Consider the following 16,763-nt stretch of genomic DNA (forward strand, 5'->3'; position numbering starts at 1 on the left):
CAGCATACATTTTACTATATTTATACTGTTACAATGTCCACTGTTAGTGAACATTTACTCTAAATGCAATTTAAAGATTTGATCAATAATGACCAAGTTCTTTCCAGAAGACTTAAGCCTGAAGGCTTGATCAGGCAATTGTATTGTACAATATGGTAATAGAAATGGACAATGTTCAGACTTAGATTCTGTTATAAGACTCCTAATTGTGAAGCCAACCAAGGACTCTATAAAATCATCTGCTAGGCCAGGTGATAATAAACAGGCATCTGTCTTCCAAAATGTTGAGACTGAATGTAGCCTGATACATTGTGTGGGCTGACAGCATTTTCAGGAAGTGGTGCTGTTACTTAAGGATTAGTTTATAGGCTGCATACAGAGATTATTTTATGACTGAGAGCAGTAGGGCATGTAACACGTGAAAAGAATTTGAGCTATGGGGATATTTTGTAGTTTCACAAGGCGAGTCACTGTTCAGCTATATTAAGGATCTGAGCTGGGTATGCAGCTTGGCTCTAGGTTGAACAGTTGATGTTGACTTTAGCTATCCCTGCTTGTTCATCTCCACCCATATCGGAAGATTTGGTCTGCACAATAATTCCTGTGCCAACACAGTCTTATGGGAGAAGCTGGAACTTCAAGTCATGGAAAGCTCAAGTGGCACAAAATTGTAATTCAAAGATATTTCATAACCCACAGCTATCCCACCAGCTGCACGGAAGGAGCTGTAGAAGTGACAAGAATGGTTTATTCCAGAATGTCAAGAGGTTGAGAGAGAACCAGAAAATTTGGTCTCTGGGTTTACACACCAGCAGAGCCTGAATATACATGAGTAGCAAGCGGCTTGTTTAGAAGGGATTCTAGTTTTCCTAACTGGAGCCTTTAGAGGATGGAGCATGCCAGCTCACACCTTCTTCTGTCTAACTTGAATGGGAAGCAAGGGTGAAAATATCTGGCTAGTCTCTGACTTGATAGTATCTTTTCCTGCAAGAAGGAAAAGTATTTTCATGAGTTTATGAAGAAAACTTTTAACCAACATTGGCTTGTGTTTAGATCTCATTTCTGTGTCCCTAGTAACAAAATGAAAAGAATAATTTTGAATAAAAATAATGTCTCTATTTTTCACTAATATCTTCTCATTTAAGAGGCCTGACTTGCATCTAGTTGACAGGGGAAGACAAAATCTGCCACATAAAGACAGGAAAAAGCTAATTATATTCCCATTGCTTATAGTAAAGATCCATATGCATTACTGAAGTCATGGTTCTCTTATTTAAATATACATTGTTTTGATAATATTGTTCAATTTATTTTTTCCATACTGTGTGGTAATGTACAATACTGCTCAGTATTGCAATTGGCATCACATCTTTATTAATTAAGGAATATTTACCTGTTTGGCTCACTGTTGAAGGAGGGTAACTTTTCCTTTGAACACATCCATGCTGCAGCTGGTCAGATTTCAAGGCTTACCCGACCTGCATTCCTTAATATTTTGGCCTCGTGTCCTTGCTTGATAAGTTAGCATCTGCACACCTTATCTCTCTGTTTTGTGATTCAGCTGTTCTACCATCCTTTCTGGTCTCTTCATCCTCTGTAGTGCAGAAGTGTTCAGAAGTGTGCTTGTTGCTATTTTTCTAGTGTGTTTTACTATACCCTTGTGTCCCTTGCTTTTCTATTTTAGATATACTTCTGTTGACTTTTCCAGTTTCTTTCTCTTTGATTTCACATCTATTAGATTCAATCCCAGTTTCTCATCCATGAAGTCTCTAAACTGTGGCTAGAATAGTGTGTCCATCCATGCTGTTTTGTACTGATACAAGGAAGGAAAAAAAAGATAAATTTTCATTGAGTCTATTCTTTTGCACATCTCCAAGCTCCCCGTCATGGTCATGCCTCTGTACATGTCCAGTTCATGTGAGCTGCTTCCTGGCACATCAGTTCCCACAAAACCTCAGAAGAAAGGGGCGTAGAGTGGCTGGTGGGAAGCTTCTTTCGTGTTGTTCTGCCTATGCCTGCGAGTTTTAAATTGTGAAGCTCTATCTCAAGGCTGGATTCTGCTACTGTTTCTCCAGGATAAGGCTCTTGAGATTCTTTTCAGAATACATATTAATTGAACTTCCCTAAATTGAAGAACTTGTTAGTCCCTGTTCTTTCCAGCTCATTATTGTACTGTCTTAATGGTTTCCCTGCCTCTCTAGGTAGCCCTGCTGTTATGTAAGATTCTGCATAAGCAAAAGTAATAGAAAAAATTTAGAGGGAACAGACAATAGGCATACCTAGGTTGAATAACATAATTTGTTTAATGACTAGCTAGTAATTCTTTAATGTGCAATTTGTTTGATTTAAGTACCTGTTTCAATAACAGACTCAGTCAAATGTGCATACATACAACTCTAGATGCAGGTAAAGAATATTGTGTGTGTCTGTAAGTTTTGATGGATATAAAAGTTTTGATGGCATAGCTTTTACATAGCTTTATGTAATTAAAATTACATATTCCTATCTAGCGTTTTTTTAATGAACTGAAATAGTGGGGGGGAAACTATTATTAGACTTCTGCTGTTAGCCAGTTTTATTATTTTGAATTTGATAGTTTTTGTGCTATTTCATTTTTCTCATTTTAAGGATAGTGGTTCCAAACAAAATAACCAATTCTAGTATCCCATCCATGTTTAACTTTTTTTTTTATTTATTTATAAGGCACCATTCCAGTATGGCTACTGAGCTAACTGCTTTTTTAAAGTCTTCTTTAAAGTATCTTAAACATATAGCGAAATGCTATTTTAAAAAATCCCATAGAGTTACATTTCTTTTAAATTATGCTCCTATGTTCTGGATAATGTCTGCTAATCTTGTCACTCATATGTTAGCAAAGTGATTGTTTTTTTTTCCCAAAGAGACAATGTGTAACATATAATTAGCCTGTTATTTTTTTGAGCTAAATATCAAATTATTCAAATCATTTTAGTGATCTGGTTTACTTTATTTTGTATTCTAGGCTATGCATTCTATTTTTAAAAATCCAGGTTTCTCAGAAATTGTGCAAATATGGAATCAAATACACAGAGCTAGGCCAAAATTGGTGACAGGAATAATTTTCTTTTGAAGTCTACAAGTCTATAATCCCTAGAATTCTTCCTTCAGATGAAAATACAGACTATAAACATTTTTTTAAAAATTCAGAAGACACTTCAAGGACCAAAGGGAATAAGGTAGAAAAAAAAGGGAAGATTTTAGGAGTTGATCCCTTGGTGAGATTCTGCTAAAACTGAATACTGTCACTTGAAATACATAATTGTCTTTGCACAAACTTTGTTGCTGTGAGGAATACCATGCTGTTCAGTGGTTGCTGTCATCCATCCTTAAGAAATAAACCGTTCATTAACAAAAAATTGTAAAAAGATGGAATGGTGTGTTGCAGCTTAGTTGTTTACCTGTAGAAACAGGTTAAGAACATCAATTGTTGTTTGAAGTCTTCAGATGTATAGAATAATTATTTCATATTTGTGTATCTGAGGGTGTTGTTACAGCCTGAATCAAGATTGTCACTAAATAGAGTTGAAAATAAGTTTACTTAAAAGTAGCGTAACTGTTTCCTCCTGTTCTTAAGCACTAGAAAGTGAGACAAAACCGATAACTATGCCAGAGAAGCTTCTGAAATACATAGCTCAGAGAAGGAGTTTTAGTTTCCAACACTGAACATTGATAAACACAATAATGAACTTATGAATGTGTTCTACATTTTTTAAATAAGTTGTCCAGAATCTAGTTTGCTGTTAGTGTTACAGCCTGGAAGTACACATCAGTAACTGCAGCTATAATCTGCTTTCCTTTTTGCTTTTCTTCCAAAATTCCTCAAAAATTGAGTGTGTCAAAAGTGGTTTGAACTGGACGTGGTATTTTAAGTGCTTTTTGACTGGCCGTAGCAATTATTTCTGCCAGTGGAAAGAATTCAATAGGACAAGAAAGTGGAGTTTTTCAGTTCAAGACTGCCAAGAAATGTGTTGTTTATAGTAAAAGACTGATTTGGTGTGCATTAGTGAAAATTTGTTTGCTGAGTTCTTTTTTCTTGTATCAGTTAATTCACAACTTTCTTGCTGCCTTTTGCATACAGAATTGTAAAGTAGATGTTTATAGCCTCAGCATTTTAAAGGCATTGATAGCTGGGCAGATTCTGCTTTAGGAGTGCCAAGAATTTTCTTTCTTTTTTATCACTGTTTACCCCATACCTTCTCCTGCCCTCTCTGCTGTAAGAGGAGGGTCAAGTCCTTTTTTCCTAAATTCTGTTTCTCCTTTTCCTCCAGATTAAAACTCATTGGATTCTTCTTAAATCCCCACAGACAAAAAGGGTTCTCTATGGAAGACCCTAAGAGCAAAAGGCGAGAAACTGAGGAATCAAATCTGTGTTCTTCTTTTCCCTTACCTCAGTAGTTCTTTCAGTGGAATGGTCTGTAGCCACACACAAGACAGGTTTAACTACCCCTAGACATTAGATCCCCTTCTAATTTGCCTCTCCTCCTATTACCACATCAGCAAGGCTGGCCAGTCAATTCTGTGTAAAGCAATGGGGAAACATTAAGGAAAAACTGGCAAATTACTTCATTTCAAGGCTTTCAGAGGGAATACAATGTGTAGCCTGCCAAACGGCCTACTAAAATAGTATATTCTATATATACAATAAATTGAGCCAGCTAGTTTTGTTTTTTTTCAGAGAAGTATCTTGTCTTGACATTGCAGATTTTTTGGTGGGAAAGATACTCCATAAAGCCCACATCTTGCAGGAAAAGAGAAATTGTTTGCTTGGTGACATTTTCAGTGAACAATACAGGCAGACTGTCCCTTTCCTTTTATTTTCTCTGTTTAAAAGTGTATTCTCATCTACTTTGGGTAATGTATTAAGTGCCTTTTAATAGTAATAGCAGTTTGTTGGGTGAATGTGCCTAAATAAATTATGGGGATCGTTCTTACGGATAAGAGTATATACCAACCACAGCCGAAAGAGCTTTTTTATTTCTTTGAATCTAATGATGTCTTTTCTTTGTGTTTTGTTTCAGAATTAAAATGGCTCAGCAATCAGTAAGCAAGTTAACTGCAGAGAAGAAAGTTGAAACAAAGAAAATCAATCCTACAGCTAGCCTGGTATGATGTGTTTGTCAGTATGACATTCAGAAGGGGTTTGTGACACTGTTCTTGTCATTCAGAATGATAGAGGGTTTCTGTTGTTGTTAAATGGTGACACAGTGTGCTTCCTTTGCACATAACAGAGTAATTTTCTTTGTAAGGAGAAATTTTTTAACTCATGCCCTATGGTAGTCCAACAGTTAAGTTTAAAAATTAGGTTTAGTTGTGCATAAGCATGGCTCTGCTATTTTCAGCAGCAAAATATGATATCAGCAGCTTTTCTGATTTCTTTCCCAACTCCTTTGAAGTATCTTTCGTTTTCTTCCATGCTCTGTAGTTCATTGAGGCTCATTGCATATATTTGTCCAATGGTTGATTATCTGTTTTTTTCCCAAAAACTTACAAGATCTTGCTTGCTCTGTTGATGAATGGTGGAAGGTATTAATTCCCCATTTTGTTCCTTGCTGTTTCCAAGTTTTTTTGGTATAACACAAAAAGAAGACTAATGATTTTGTGTGTGGGCAAGGCACATAGGTTAGATCAGCATTTCTCAGACTGTAGGAAGAAGGAGACTAAGGAAAGGAAATGTACATGAAGGGATCAGTACATTATTTCCATTCCCAGCAAAGCGTATCAGTTGCAGGGCACGTGGCAGAGATACAAACGTACCAGGGGATAGAGCATTAAACAACATCATCTAGCTAATACTAAATCAGAGCCTTTATGTCAACAGAAGCCATTCCAGACAAGAGAAGGTCTTAGATACACATGAATTTTAAGTGGAGCTGTTTTTCTTTAGCTGTGTTGGTCTTCAGAGATTCATGTTTTTAAAGGCACACAGGATTTGACAAGGTGTCAATTTTTTTTAATTAAAGAAAACTCTTAAGTACTTCTTTAGTATTTCTCAGTCTTCTAGACCAAATGCTTATGGCAACTTAAGAGAAGACAGAAAATGGTAATAAAATTCTTTCTTTATTTAACAGAAAGAAAGACTACGTCAGAAGGAAGCCAATGTGACTGCCAACTGAGAGAAGATTAAAATGATAGTGTGACTTCATACCTTGCATGATACTTTACTACACCCATGGCCCAGGGAGCACCTTGTGTTAGATACTGAATTCTGCTTTGCTGCTCTGTTTGAAGACAATCCACTGAAGACTTCTCAGTTCTTTCAGAGGGGTCTTTATGTTGGAAGTAAAAATTATTTTCTGTAACTCTTCCTTACATTGCTTAAAATGCATCTGATTGTTAATGGCTATTTAAAGTACTCTGTGCATAATGCATTAATATGGAAGAGTTAAGGATTTTGGATGCTGAGTTAAGTAATGACTAACAACCTGTAGGTTATTTACAGGGCTTTGTGTAGGTGAGAGCAAATATGCCATTCAACTCACAGAAGACGATTACATAATACTTTTTGTTACTTCATCAGGAACTGAGCTAAAATTGACTGATCCTAAGTAATTTTACAGTGTCTAATTATTGGAAATATCTTTCTAAAACTGACTAAATGTAATTATAGATGTATGCTGTATTTTACTACAAATAATTTTATAAAGGCTTCAGCTTATGCCATACATTGAAATGGAAACAATATTTTGCACATGAAAAGGATTAGCTTCAAATTCTTTAGTTTTATGACTGATGGCATAACTGATTCACTATTTTTATGGTTTTAACCTAACATTTCCTAAATTTTGAGCTTCAAAAGAAAAATTATAAAAATGTATATTTTTATTTCAGCATATATAAAAAATATCAACTCAATTAAGTGATGGGTTTATTAGTCATTATACAGTGAACTAGAATACAACAACATGTCTCCATGAAGTTACACATTTGCCACTAAATCTCTGGCTTCCAATTATATGGAAAGCTTTTTTTAAAGCAGTGAATATCTCACTGTAAAATACATTATGGAGCCTGCTTTTGTCCCCCTATATTTCTATGAAGAATGTTTCCAGCATATGTATCTATATATCTATATATAGAGAGAGATATATACAAATTTAATAAGTAAAACTTGAGCAAGAAATAAAAGAGTCTCTTTCTCCTCCTGTAACATTATAACCATTGCTGGTAAAGTAGCAAAGCCTGAAAAAAGCCCTACAGAATATCCACTGTTGCTTGCAGCTTCTTACTACATTTTATGGATTTTAATTCATAGAAGGAGAGATCTTGAAGCAGAAGTTAATTTAAGGTAAAACAGAACAGTGATTATTAAATAGAAGTACGTAATGGCCTAAGAAAAGGAACAAAAACTGAAGAAAACATGCTTCTGCTTGCTGTCCGTAAGAGAGAGAATGAAAATGGTGTCTGAAGTTGGTTACAAAGATAAATTAGGTGAAGCAAAAAAGTACAAAAGGTGGTACGGGAAGGCATTAGTCCTTTGCTTAAAGGCTGGAAGGAGCATACATGAGGCAGACATGGGTTATCCATACAGCAGATTAGACAGAGAAACTGTGATGAAACCTAAGGAGAACTCATCCCTAGAACTGTACACTTATTGAGGAAAACAGCATTTGTGGAGACCTCCATTCATTAATTAACTTGAACTTTTCATATACTTCAGGTTTCTTGAATAATATCTCTCCCAGTCCTGCATAAATAAAAATAAAGGCGTCAAGATTCTCATGTATGTTTTTGAGTTTCTAGATGCTGCAGATATACAAGATGTGTAAGCATAATTCTTACCAGTTAAGAATATACCAGCAAAATAATCTGATTTGTAGTTTGACTATTCCCATTGCAGAGAAATAAATTCCAAAGATACAGGTTTTTTGTCTTCCACTAAATAGGTAAAGTACATTTGTTTCCAATGTTATTAGTGATAATCAACAACAAGAGCAATAATGCTTATAAAAGCCAAAGAACAACAGCAAGCAAGGCAATTCTGATGAGTGTTTAAACAAACAAGTGTTGAGTTTTGATAGGTTTTCTATCTATCATGGAAACAGTGTATATTGCCATTTGACTCTATCAGGAATTTCTCAATGAAATGTTTTACTTGAAATGTTTATCAACAAGATTTTTTTTCATAGTTTGTGAAAAAGGATTGGTCTTTAAAATTCTCATTAGAAAAATATTATGGAAAAAAAGTTTTTAAATTATTGAAATATCCTGTTTCAAAATTTCTAAATGTGAAGTTTGTTTTTCAGTTCAAATTGACTTTTCATTTTGAAATGTTGAAAAATGTACATAAAAAGGGATTAAAATTAAAGTTACTGATATAAAGCATTCCTTGATCAGATTTATAATTCTTTTTTTCAGATTATCAGTTTGCCACAGCTTTGAGGATTTAGGCTGTTTCTTTAGAAAATTCCAAACTTAAATAGCATGGAGACATTATTTCTTCCTTATCTTTGATTGTACTCTCAAAAGAGAGATTCTGATTCCAGCTTTCCCATGACTCCCCATCCTCTATTACTACTAGTTAGACTGGTTTTAAGTTAAGAAAATAAAACACTCAATTTGATTCTTAATAAACACTTTAAGACTCTTGTATGGAATTAATCAGCTCAATATCACACATTCCTAGCATTACCCAGAAGTGTCTTCAGACAGTGATTCAAGTGACAATGGTCACTCACTGACCTTAACTAAAATGTATTAGACAATAAATATTAACAGATAATATATATCTATGTAAGCTGTTTGATTATACAATGTTTAGACACTGCAGACATAACGAGTGGGCATCAACAAGCATTCATCTTGGGGTCAGCAAGTATCATCAAAAAGTTAACAAGATAACAAAGATAACAAGAAACTTTTCTACATATACCTTAATAGCAAAAGAAAGACCAGGGAGAGCCTCCCCTATTCGATGCAGGAGGAAACATGGTAACAAAGGATGACGAAAATGCTGAAGTGCTTAATGCCTTCTTTGCCTCAGTCTTTAGTAATATGATCAGTAGAGCTGAGGGAGTTCAGCCCCTCAAGCTAGGGGACAGCGACCAGGAGCAGAATGACCCCCCACAATCCAGGAGGAGATGGTCAGTGATCTGCTGCACCATGTAGATGTGCACAGGTCTGTGGTGCCAGATGGGATATACACAAGGGTGCTGAGGGAGCTGGCAGGGGTGCTCACCAAGCTACTTTCCATCATTTATCAGCAGCACTGGCTGACAGGAGAGGTAGCAACAGATTGGAATTGACCCAATGTAACCTCCATATATAAGAAGGGATGGAAGGATGATCTAGAAAATTGCAGACCTGTCAGTTTGACTTCAGTGCTGGGAAAGCTGATGGAGCAGATCATCCTGAGTTCTGTTACATTGCACATGCAGGATAACTAGGTGATCAGGCCCAGTCAGCATAGGTTTATAAAAGGTAGGTCCTGTTTGACAAACTGGATGTCCTTTAATGACAGGATGTCCCACTTACTGGATGAGGGAAAGGCTGTGGATGTTGTCTGTGTTGACTTTAGTAAGGCATTTGACACCATTTCCCACAGCATTTTCCTAGACAAATTGGCTGCTAATTCTTGGATGGGCATACACTTTGCTGGGTTAAAAACTGCTTGGATGGCCAGGCCCTAAGAGTTGTGTTCAGTGGAGTTTAATCCAGTTGGCAGCTGGTTCCCCAGGGCTCAGTACTGGGATCACGCCTTTTTAACATCTTTACCAATTATCTAGACAAGGGGATAGAGTGCACCCTTAGTAAACTTGCAAATGACACTCAGTTGAGTGGAAGAGTTGATCAGCCTGAGGGCAGGGAGGCTCTGCAGAAGGATCTAGACAGGCTTGATCAATGGGCCAAGGCCAATTTTAAGAGTTTCAGTCAGGCCAAATGTCGGGTCCTGCACTTCAGCCACAACCCCAGCAGCGCTACAGGCTTGGGTAGGAGTGGCTGGAGAGCTGCCCAGCAGAGAGGGATCTGGGGGATGCTGATTGACAGCTGGCTGAACATGAGCCAGCAGTGTGCCCAGGTGGCTAAAAGGGCCAATGACATCCTGGCCTGCATCAGGAATAGTGTGACTAGCAAGACCAGGGAGGTGATCTTACCCCTGTACCTGACCTTGGGAAGGCCACACTTTGAGATCTGTGTGCAGTTTTGGGCCCCTCAGTACAGAGAGGACACTGAGCTACTAGAGCATGTCCAAAGAAGAGCAATGAAGCTAGTGAAGGGTTTGGAGCACAAGTCTTGTGAGGAGCAGCTGAGGGAGCTGGGGTTGTTTAACCTAGAGAACAGGAACCTGAGGGGAGACTTCATTGCTCTCTACAAGTACCTTAAAGGAGGTTGTAAAGAGGTGGTGACTGGTCTGGTCAATGAAGTTATAAGTGATAGGACAAGGGGTAGTGGCCTCAGGTTACACCAGAGGAAGTTTAGATTGGATGTTAGGATTAATTTCTTCACCTGAGGGGTTATCAGGCATTGGAACAGGCTGTCCAGGGCAGTGGTGGAGTCACCGTCCCTGGAAGTATTTAAGAGTTGTGTAGACATTGTACTTAGGGATTTGGTTTAGTTAAGGACTTGTCAGTATTAGGTTAATGGTTGGACTCGGTGACCTTGAAGGTCTTTTCCAACCATGATAGTTCTGTGATTCTGTGATTCTGTGCAGTGATCTTTACCTTATGTACAACATTACCACTTACTGACTTTACTTAAAAATTAAAGACCTCTTAGCATCTTTGAGATATTTTGACAATATAGATTTTATGTTCTCAATGTTTATATTAATCTGTGAAAACTGCCCAGATATTTTACCATGACTAACCCATGTAACGCTTTTTTATCATGTGCTTTATTATAGGGTTGTAAATTTATAGATTAAATACTATAGTTTTGTATTTAACTTAGAATTTTTTTGCAGAAAAACAGAGACTGTGACCTTCAGTTTCTGTACATATAGAAAGTTAAAGTAGAATACATGGAATATTCAGAAAGCAGAGAGAAAACTAATTCCACATCTTAAGCAGTTCTAGAAAGGATAAAGTTTACATAGGATTTCAACCTTTCTGAATTGCTGATGATACCTTCTCCAACCAGATATAAACAGCCAGGGTATCTGACCAGTCTTAATATTTTTTTTACAAGAAACATGAATAAAAGATGTTGTTTTCCATATGATGTACAGGGTTTTATTGCCCAGATTTTTCAGTAAATCTTAACAATTTCTTTCTTAGATCTGAACATCTTTCCTAGCTGGTGAATATGGGGCAGTGGAATACTGTTTACTTATTCGGTTATACTGTTGCTATTGATTAATTGCTTCAGGTCAATATCTTAAAAATGGATGCCTTAATCTTGTGTGGGTGTGGGATTTCAGAACGTCCCAAACAAGTTAGAAATATTCCTCTCATTACAGCCTTGACATGTTTTTGAAAATCCACCTCCTTAATCTGTGTGCTAGGTGCTGGCATAAGCTTATAATTTCAGAAAATCATATCCACCTAGTTTTTCTTGTTCTTGGCCTTGTCTTGATCTTGTTCCATATTCTTATTGATCTTACTCTGTCCCTTCCTGCCTGCCTGCCTGCTTGCTGCATTCCTGCCTTCCAATAAATACCGAAGTATTAGCAATCAGGCTAGTTAACCATTGGAAGAAGTTAGCAAAAATAATTGTGGTTTCTCCATGTTCAGATTTTTTCAAATCAGGATGGAACATCCTTCTGAAAAGTCTGGGTAGTCTAATACAGCTTATTGAAATCAGTTCAGACGTACCCAGGTGGCATTTTGTTTCTTGGGGTTTTTTTTTACCATTTTTTCAATTAGAAAGTATTCTTAAGAATGTTACTAAAATGGATGTTAAGTTTTTTTCCACTTGTGGAAAATGTGGTACACCTAAACTCTTCAATATTTTCTGTAAATTTTGCAAGCTTCAACTGGCTTTAAATTATTTTGATATCTCATAGAATTCAAGCTTTTAGATAAGGGCTTCTTTGTAAACTGTAACTATTGGGTATAATAGAGCATTTGTTTTAAAAAGCAATGAAGTAAAAATGCTAAACTGATGATTTAGAGCCAGGATGCATGCCCTTCCTAGGAGGTCATAATCAAGTAGCGTAAGCTTTCCCACAATGTAGAACAGCCTTGTATTTCCTGTGGTTTGTTTCTACCAGATGTTATCTTAGAGTAAATTAAAGGCAGCAATTTTTGTTTTCATTAGCTATTTCTGATTAATTTGATTTTATACTTTCTCACCTCAATTTCATCTTCAATAATTGAGTATTGAGGCAATATGAAGGCTTTTTATAAAGGATGATCATGTAAGTGCTTATATATGCATGAAGTTTTATTTATGTAAGTAGTCCTGTGGCCCACACAGTGAAGAACATTCCTAGTGGAAACTGTGGGGTAATGGGACTGAATAAAATATCTTTTAGAATCCTGTTATGAAAGTCATACTGAACTATCCCAGTATGGGACCTAGATTTCTTTTCTGTGGGGGGATCTGCCTTACAAGGTTTTGGAGCTTTGTGAGCTTTTGGAGGATGTAGGATGAGGCTTCTGGCTTGGCATCTTTGCTTTAGCCATCAATTCCTAGAAGTACAGCTCCTCTGGGGTTACTCTGCAGTTGAATTCCCTGAGCCAGGATTGCCCCAGGCACTTCTGGAAAAAAGGTTGGAAAATACTGTCAATGGCCATACATTTTCAAAAAGCAAAGAGGTCACAGTTATGTTTCCAGATTAAAGTAAAAGCTAGCAGACTCTTCCAAAATAGCAGAAATGTAGTACAGTTGGATGTATCCTTGAACTAGATTCTATAGTTTTCAGAAATTCTGCATTCATATATGAACCTTATTTTGTGCCTGTGTTCCTGTATTTATTGCTCATATGATTATTTAATAATAATATGATAAAATAATAATTATTTAACATATATTCTTAATGTTTTATTGTGCTGCAACCACTAACATGTTGACTACAGAAATGGTTGGAAGAGAAATCCATTGACAGACTCCCAACAGGCAGCTGTATTTCAGGTTCACCAGTGTTGTCTTGCCAGGAACCTGCATAGTTTCCTGGAGGTAAGAAGAGTTTAGCTGCTGTGCCATCCAAGCTCTCAGCCTTTCCTAGTCATAAACCAGTACTCGTAGCTTCATGCCAAATGATGGGGCCAAATTCTGTCATCACTGATGATGATGTCTTTGCTGCAATTAGAACCTTATTGAGGCACAAAATAATCCTGAAGATGGCAGGTGGGGTGGTTTTTTCTGATACCCATTCAGCTGTAAAGTATTTGATAAGTTCAGAGTCCTAAAGAGTACTGACACAGTCTGAGATTCATGTCCTTTATCGACTCTGACACACTCCTTATAGTTTCACCTCAAATAACTTTAGATAGAGGAGCTGTAACTTGAATTTCTATAATCTTTTTCTGAATCTTCAACAGGATTATTTTTGTCAATCTGTGAATTATGCACTTGAAAACTTCAAATTATTAATTTTCTCTCTGATTTCTCCCAAAGGAACCAAACTGGTAGTTCAGTATTTTTACTTTCTCATTGTCATGCTGTAAATACATTCCATTGTAGTTGGATACTTATTCTGAGCAACTATCCATAGACAACACAATACAGAAACTGCAGAAACCGTGTAGAGATCAAAGAATATAGCACTATTTCCTACTGCTTTGAGCATCAGTAGTCAGCAAATGAACATATATATTGTATAGCACCTAATGCTTATTTCTTAATTGTTAAGTAGTTAAAGGAATGTATTGCCATTAGCAGCTAATCAATTTAAACTGGATAAAAGCCATGTTCTTACTATTTTTTTCTCCTTATTACAATGAGGTTTTGTGGTGTGGGTATCTTCTAGATTTTAGGGGGAAAGATACCATTTTGTAATGAATCAAAATGTAACAACGTCACAGTTCTAGACTTCTTTTGTATCTAACAGGAAGATGAAGGACTAATACTGATTTGTTTTCATTCCACATAACAACAATACCTTTTTTCTTAATTCCTTTTCATTCTGTTTTTAATTTTGTGTTACAGTCCACTGTGTTTCAGAAGGACTGTGAAGAAATTAGAAAGTTCAGCTATAAATCTCATTCATTAAAGACTTCCTGTAAATGTTAAAAATCAGCAAACTGGCATGGGGAACTCCTTCCATAGGACTGGTTTTCCTCAGTGTTTCATAGAATTCCCCACTCTCTTTCTTTTAATAAAAGTGAAGTTACCTAGTTACCAAACTCGTTAAATATCCAAGAAAAACTCAGTTCTTGGGTGAGGAGAGACCAATTCCCTTCCAAATGACAATCAAGACTTAGGTGGCTTTACTGCACACAAGTTGAACCTTCGTAATTCACCTAAGTTGAACACAGCTCTGTTTCAAAGGGTTAGACAATCAATAAAGCATTTACATGTAATTTATGTTACCTGTCATTTTAAATGAGGAGAGCCTGTCTCTCTGAGTAGGAGACAGAACTTATCCATTTAATTACATAATTGACTTCTTGATTCCAGACCATAAGGATGTGTGATATGGGAGATGTAGCTCAGTGTTTTGGAGTTATGTTTTATACATACTTTCCATCACTTATCCAGGGGCCAAGTAAAGCGACTTGGGTACCTAAGGTGAAATTGTTGCTAAAAAAGGCCATTCAAACAATATAAAAGTCACTGTTTCTTTTTAGTGGATTTCATTTGAAGAAGTCCATACTCACATAACTTCTATTGAAGTGTTTGGTTTTGTATGCTTCTTTTAATTAAAATATTATGTTGTATCAGATAATCAAGCCAGCTTGTCTTGGACAAGTTTCTGTGGGGGCATGAGTGTTAGTCAAATAAAATCATCTGTGTGCATGCTCAAGAAGTCCACCTGTAACTTCTGTAGCTTGACCAGCACTGTTTCATCTGCCGAAGCTCAGAAAAGGGAGAGCCTTGAGAGGGACATTTAACTGATTTTTCAGGTGTCAAGTTCAGAAAAGCTGTGCCAAATCAAACACATTCTTGTCATATTGCACTGGTTTCAAAATGTCAATGACACCTGTTGCAAAGGAAGAGAAAACTCATGCTCCATGTCAGATGGGATTGGATAAGGACTTTTTACCAGAGAGCTGTTACATGTAGTATTTCTTGTAGGAGCTCTCAGCAAAGCTATGAATGCACAGCTGATGAAAAGCAGTATGTTGCCAAGGAGAAACAGAGTCATTTTAATAGTTTTTTTTAAAACATGTATTTATTATAATGACTCTTTATTTTTTTGGGTAAATCAGCTTCATTAAGAAAAGCTGCCCAAGTCGTTGTACTCAGCTATTACTCTCTGTAAAAGCTAAAAGCTTCACCATATTCAGAAGTTATAGGAAGCAAAATTGGAGAAATACTATTTTGGTAAGAATCAGAGTTAGCCTCTGGAAAGTGTTTTTAGTAGGATTGTAATATGATTTTCAACTTTCATTTAGTTGTTTTGAAATTTTTTTAGTTTTCCTTTCCAAGCATTTCAAGTTGAATAGTTGCACTGTTGAATGTTGTTGTTGGTTCTCTTCCCTCTCTTCTGCCTGTTAACTCAAAACCATCAAAATATAGGCCTCTTTGGCTGGTTAACTCCTCTTTGAAGATGTAGCAAAATGGCAAATTCTCTTGCAATGCTATGAATATTTGCTGTGTACCTAGCAAGTTTCAGACATAACAGGGTTTAAGTCTCTCATGTCCAAATGGGATTTGCTTTAATAAAATCATAGTTTTGTTTGAACATTTGCACATACACTCAGTAGTTATAGTTTTGCTGTCATTTTAATTGAATTCAATTTTGCATTTTTCATCTCATGAAAGGTACAGTAAAAATAATGGAATATAAGTATGGTTCAATTTTTTTTGCTTTTCAGGAATCAAACTCCTTTGGGTAGTTCTTGACTAACTATAAGTGTCTTAAAAGAATAAGCTAAATAGGTTCAGGTGCTTCCCCTCCCCCTTCACACTGTAATTATATACGTGTGTGCATGTGTGTGTGTATGTGTGTGTGTGTTTCTACTGTGTATCTGAAAGTTTTAATTTTCTCAAAAAACAAGATGTGCACATGATTAACTTTGTAAAAATTATTTTAGTGGACTGGAGTATTTATTTTTAAACTAAATTCTGAAGGAACCATTGACTGTAAATAAGATACTGTATTTTCCTCCTCAGTATTTTTGTTCTCTTTATCGATTGAGTTTTTGTGTGCAAAATACATTGTTGAGATACTGTAGGTTTCTCTGTTTGAATAATTCTGTCTAAATAACATTTTTTATTTACACTGCTTTACTGATCCAGTTAATATTCCAGAATCAGTGTGCTGGTTAAGAAGATAACCAATATTTTGGAGATCTGCAAATAATTTAAATATGTAGTTTACAATGTAAACTTCTTAGAAGTATTTTAGTACATGTTGTGGGTGTGTTTTCAACTGAACCAATTTGCATACACATCTGGGGATGTGGATTTCCTTTAATTTTCATGCCACTTGGCAATATTAAAATGGTTTCTCAAAAGTATGTATCATTCAAGACTCCAGACAGTAACATTTGGACTCCATTATCTGAAGGGGAAAAAAAATCTACAAATTACATTATAATTTTATTTATATTTTACTCATAGTTGCATTACTCCAGGCTGATAGCCTAGGAAACCATTCCATAAATAATTAGAGATATCTTTTCCAGTTTCAATCACAGTAGAAAGCAATTACAATGTAAGGATAAAATTAGGCAGTA

At 36.1% G+C, this 16,763-nt stretch overlaps 1 protein-coding gene across 1 annotated transcript in view; it reads left to right on the plus strand.

Moving 5' to 3' along the window:
* FMN1 (formin 1) overlaps window positions 1–8,361 on the plus strand; it is a 131,892-nt gene extending 123,531 nt beyond the window's left edge. Inside the window, 2 exon segments of the mRNA XM_051621526.1 lie at window positions 5,058–5,142; window positions 6,108–8,361. Of these exon segments, the coding sequence (XP_051477486.1) occupies window positions 5,058–5,142; window positions 6,108–6,152 (130 nt within the window). The 3' untranslated portion in view covers window positions 6,153–8,361.
* The last annotated feature ends 8,402 nt before the right edge of the window (window positions 8,362–16,763 follow it).

The sequence above is a fragment of the Apus apus genome, chromosome 5 (assembly GCF_020740795.1).
Source record: "Apus apus isolate bApuApu2 chromosome 5, bApuApu2.pri.cur, whole genome shotgun sequence".
Taxonomy (NCBI): Eukaryota; Metazoa; Chordata; class Aves; order Apodiformes; family Apodidae; genus Apus; species Apus apus.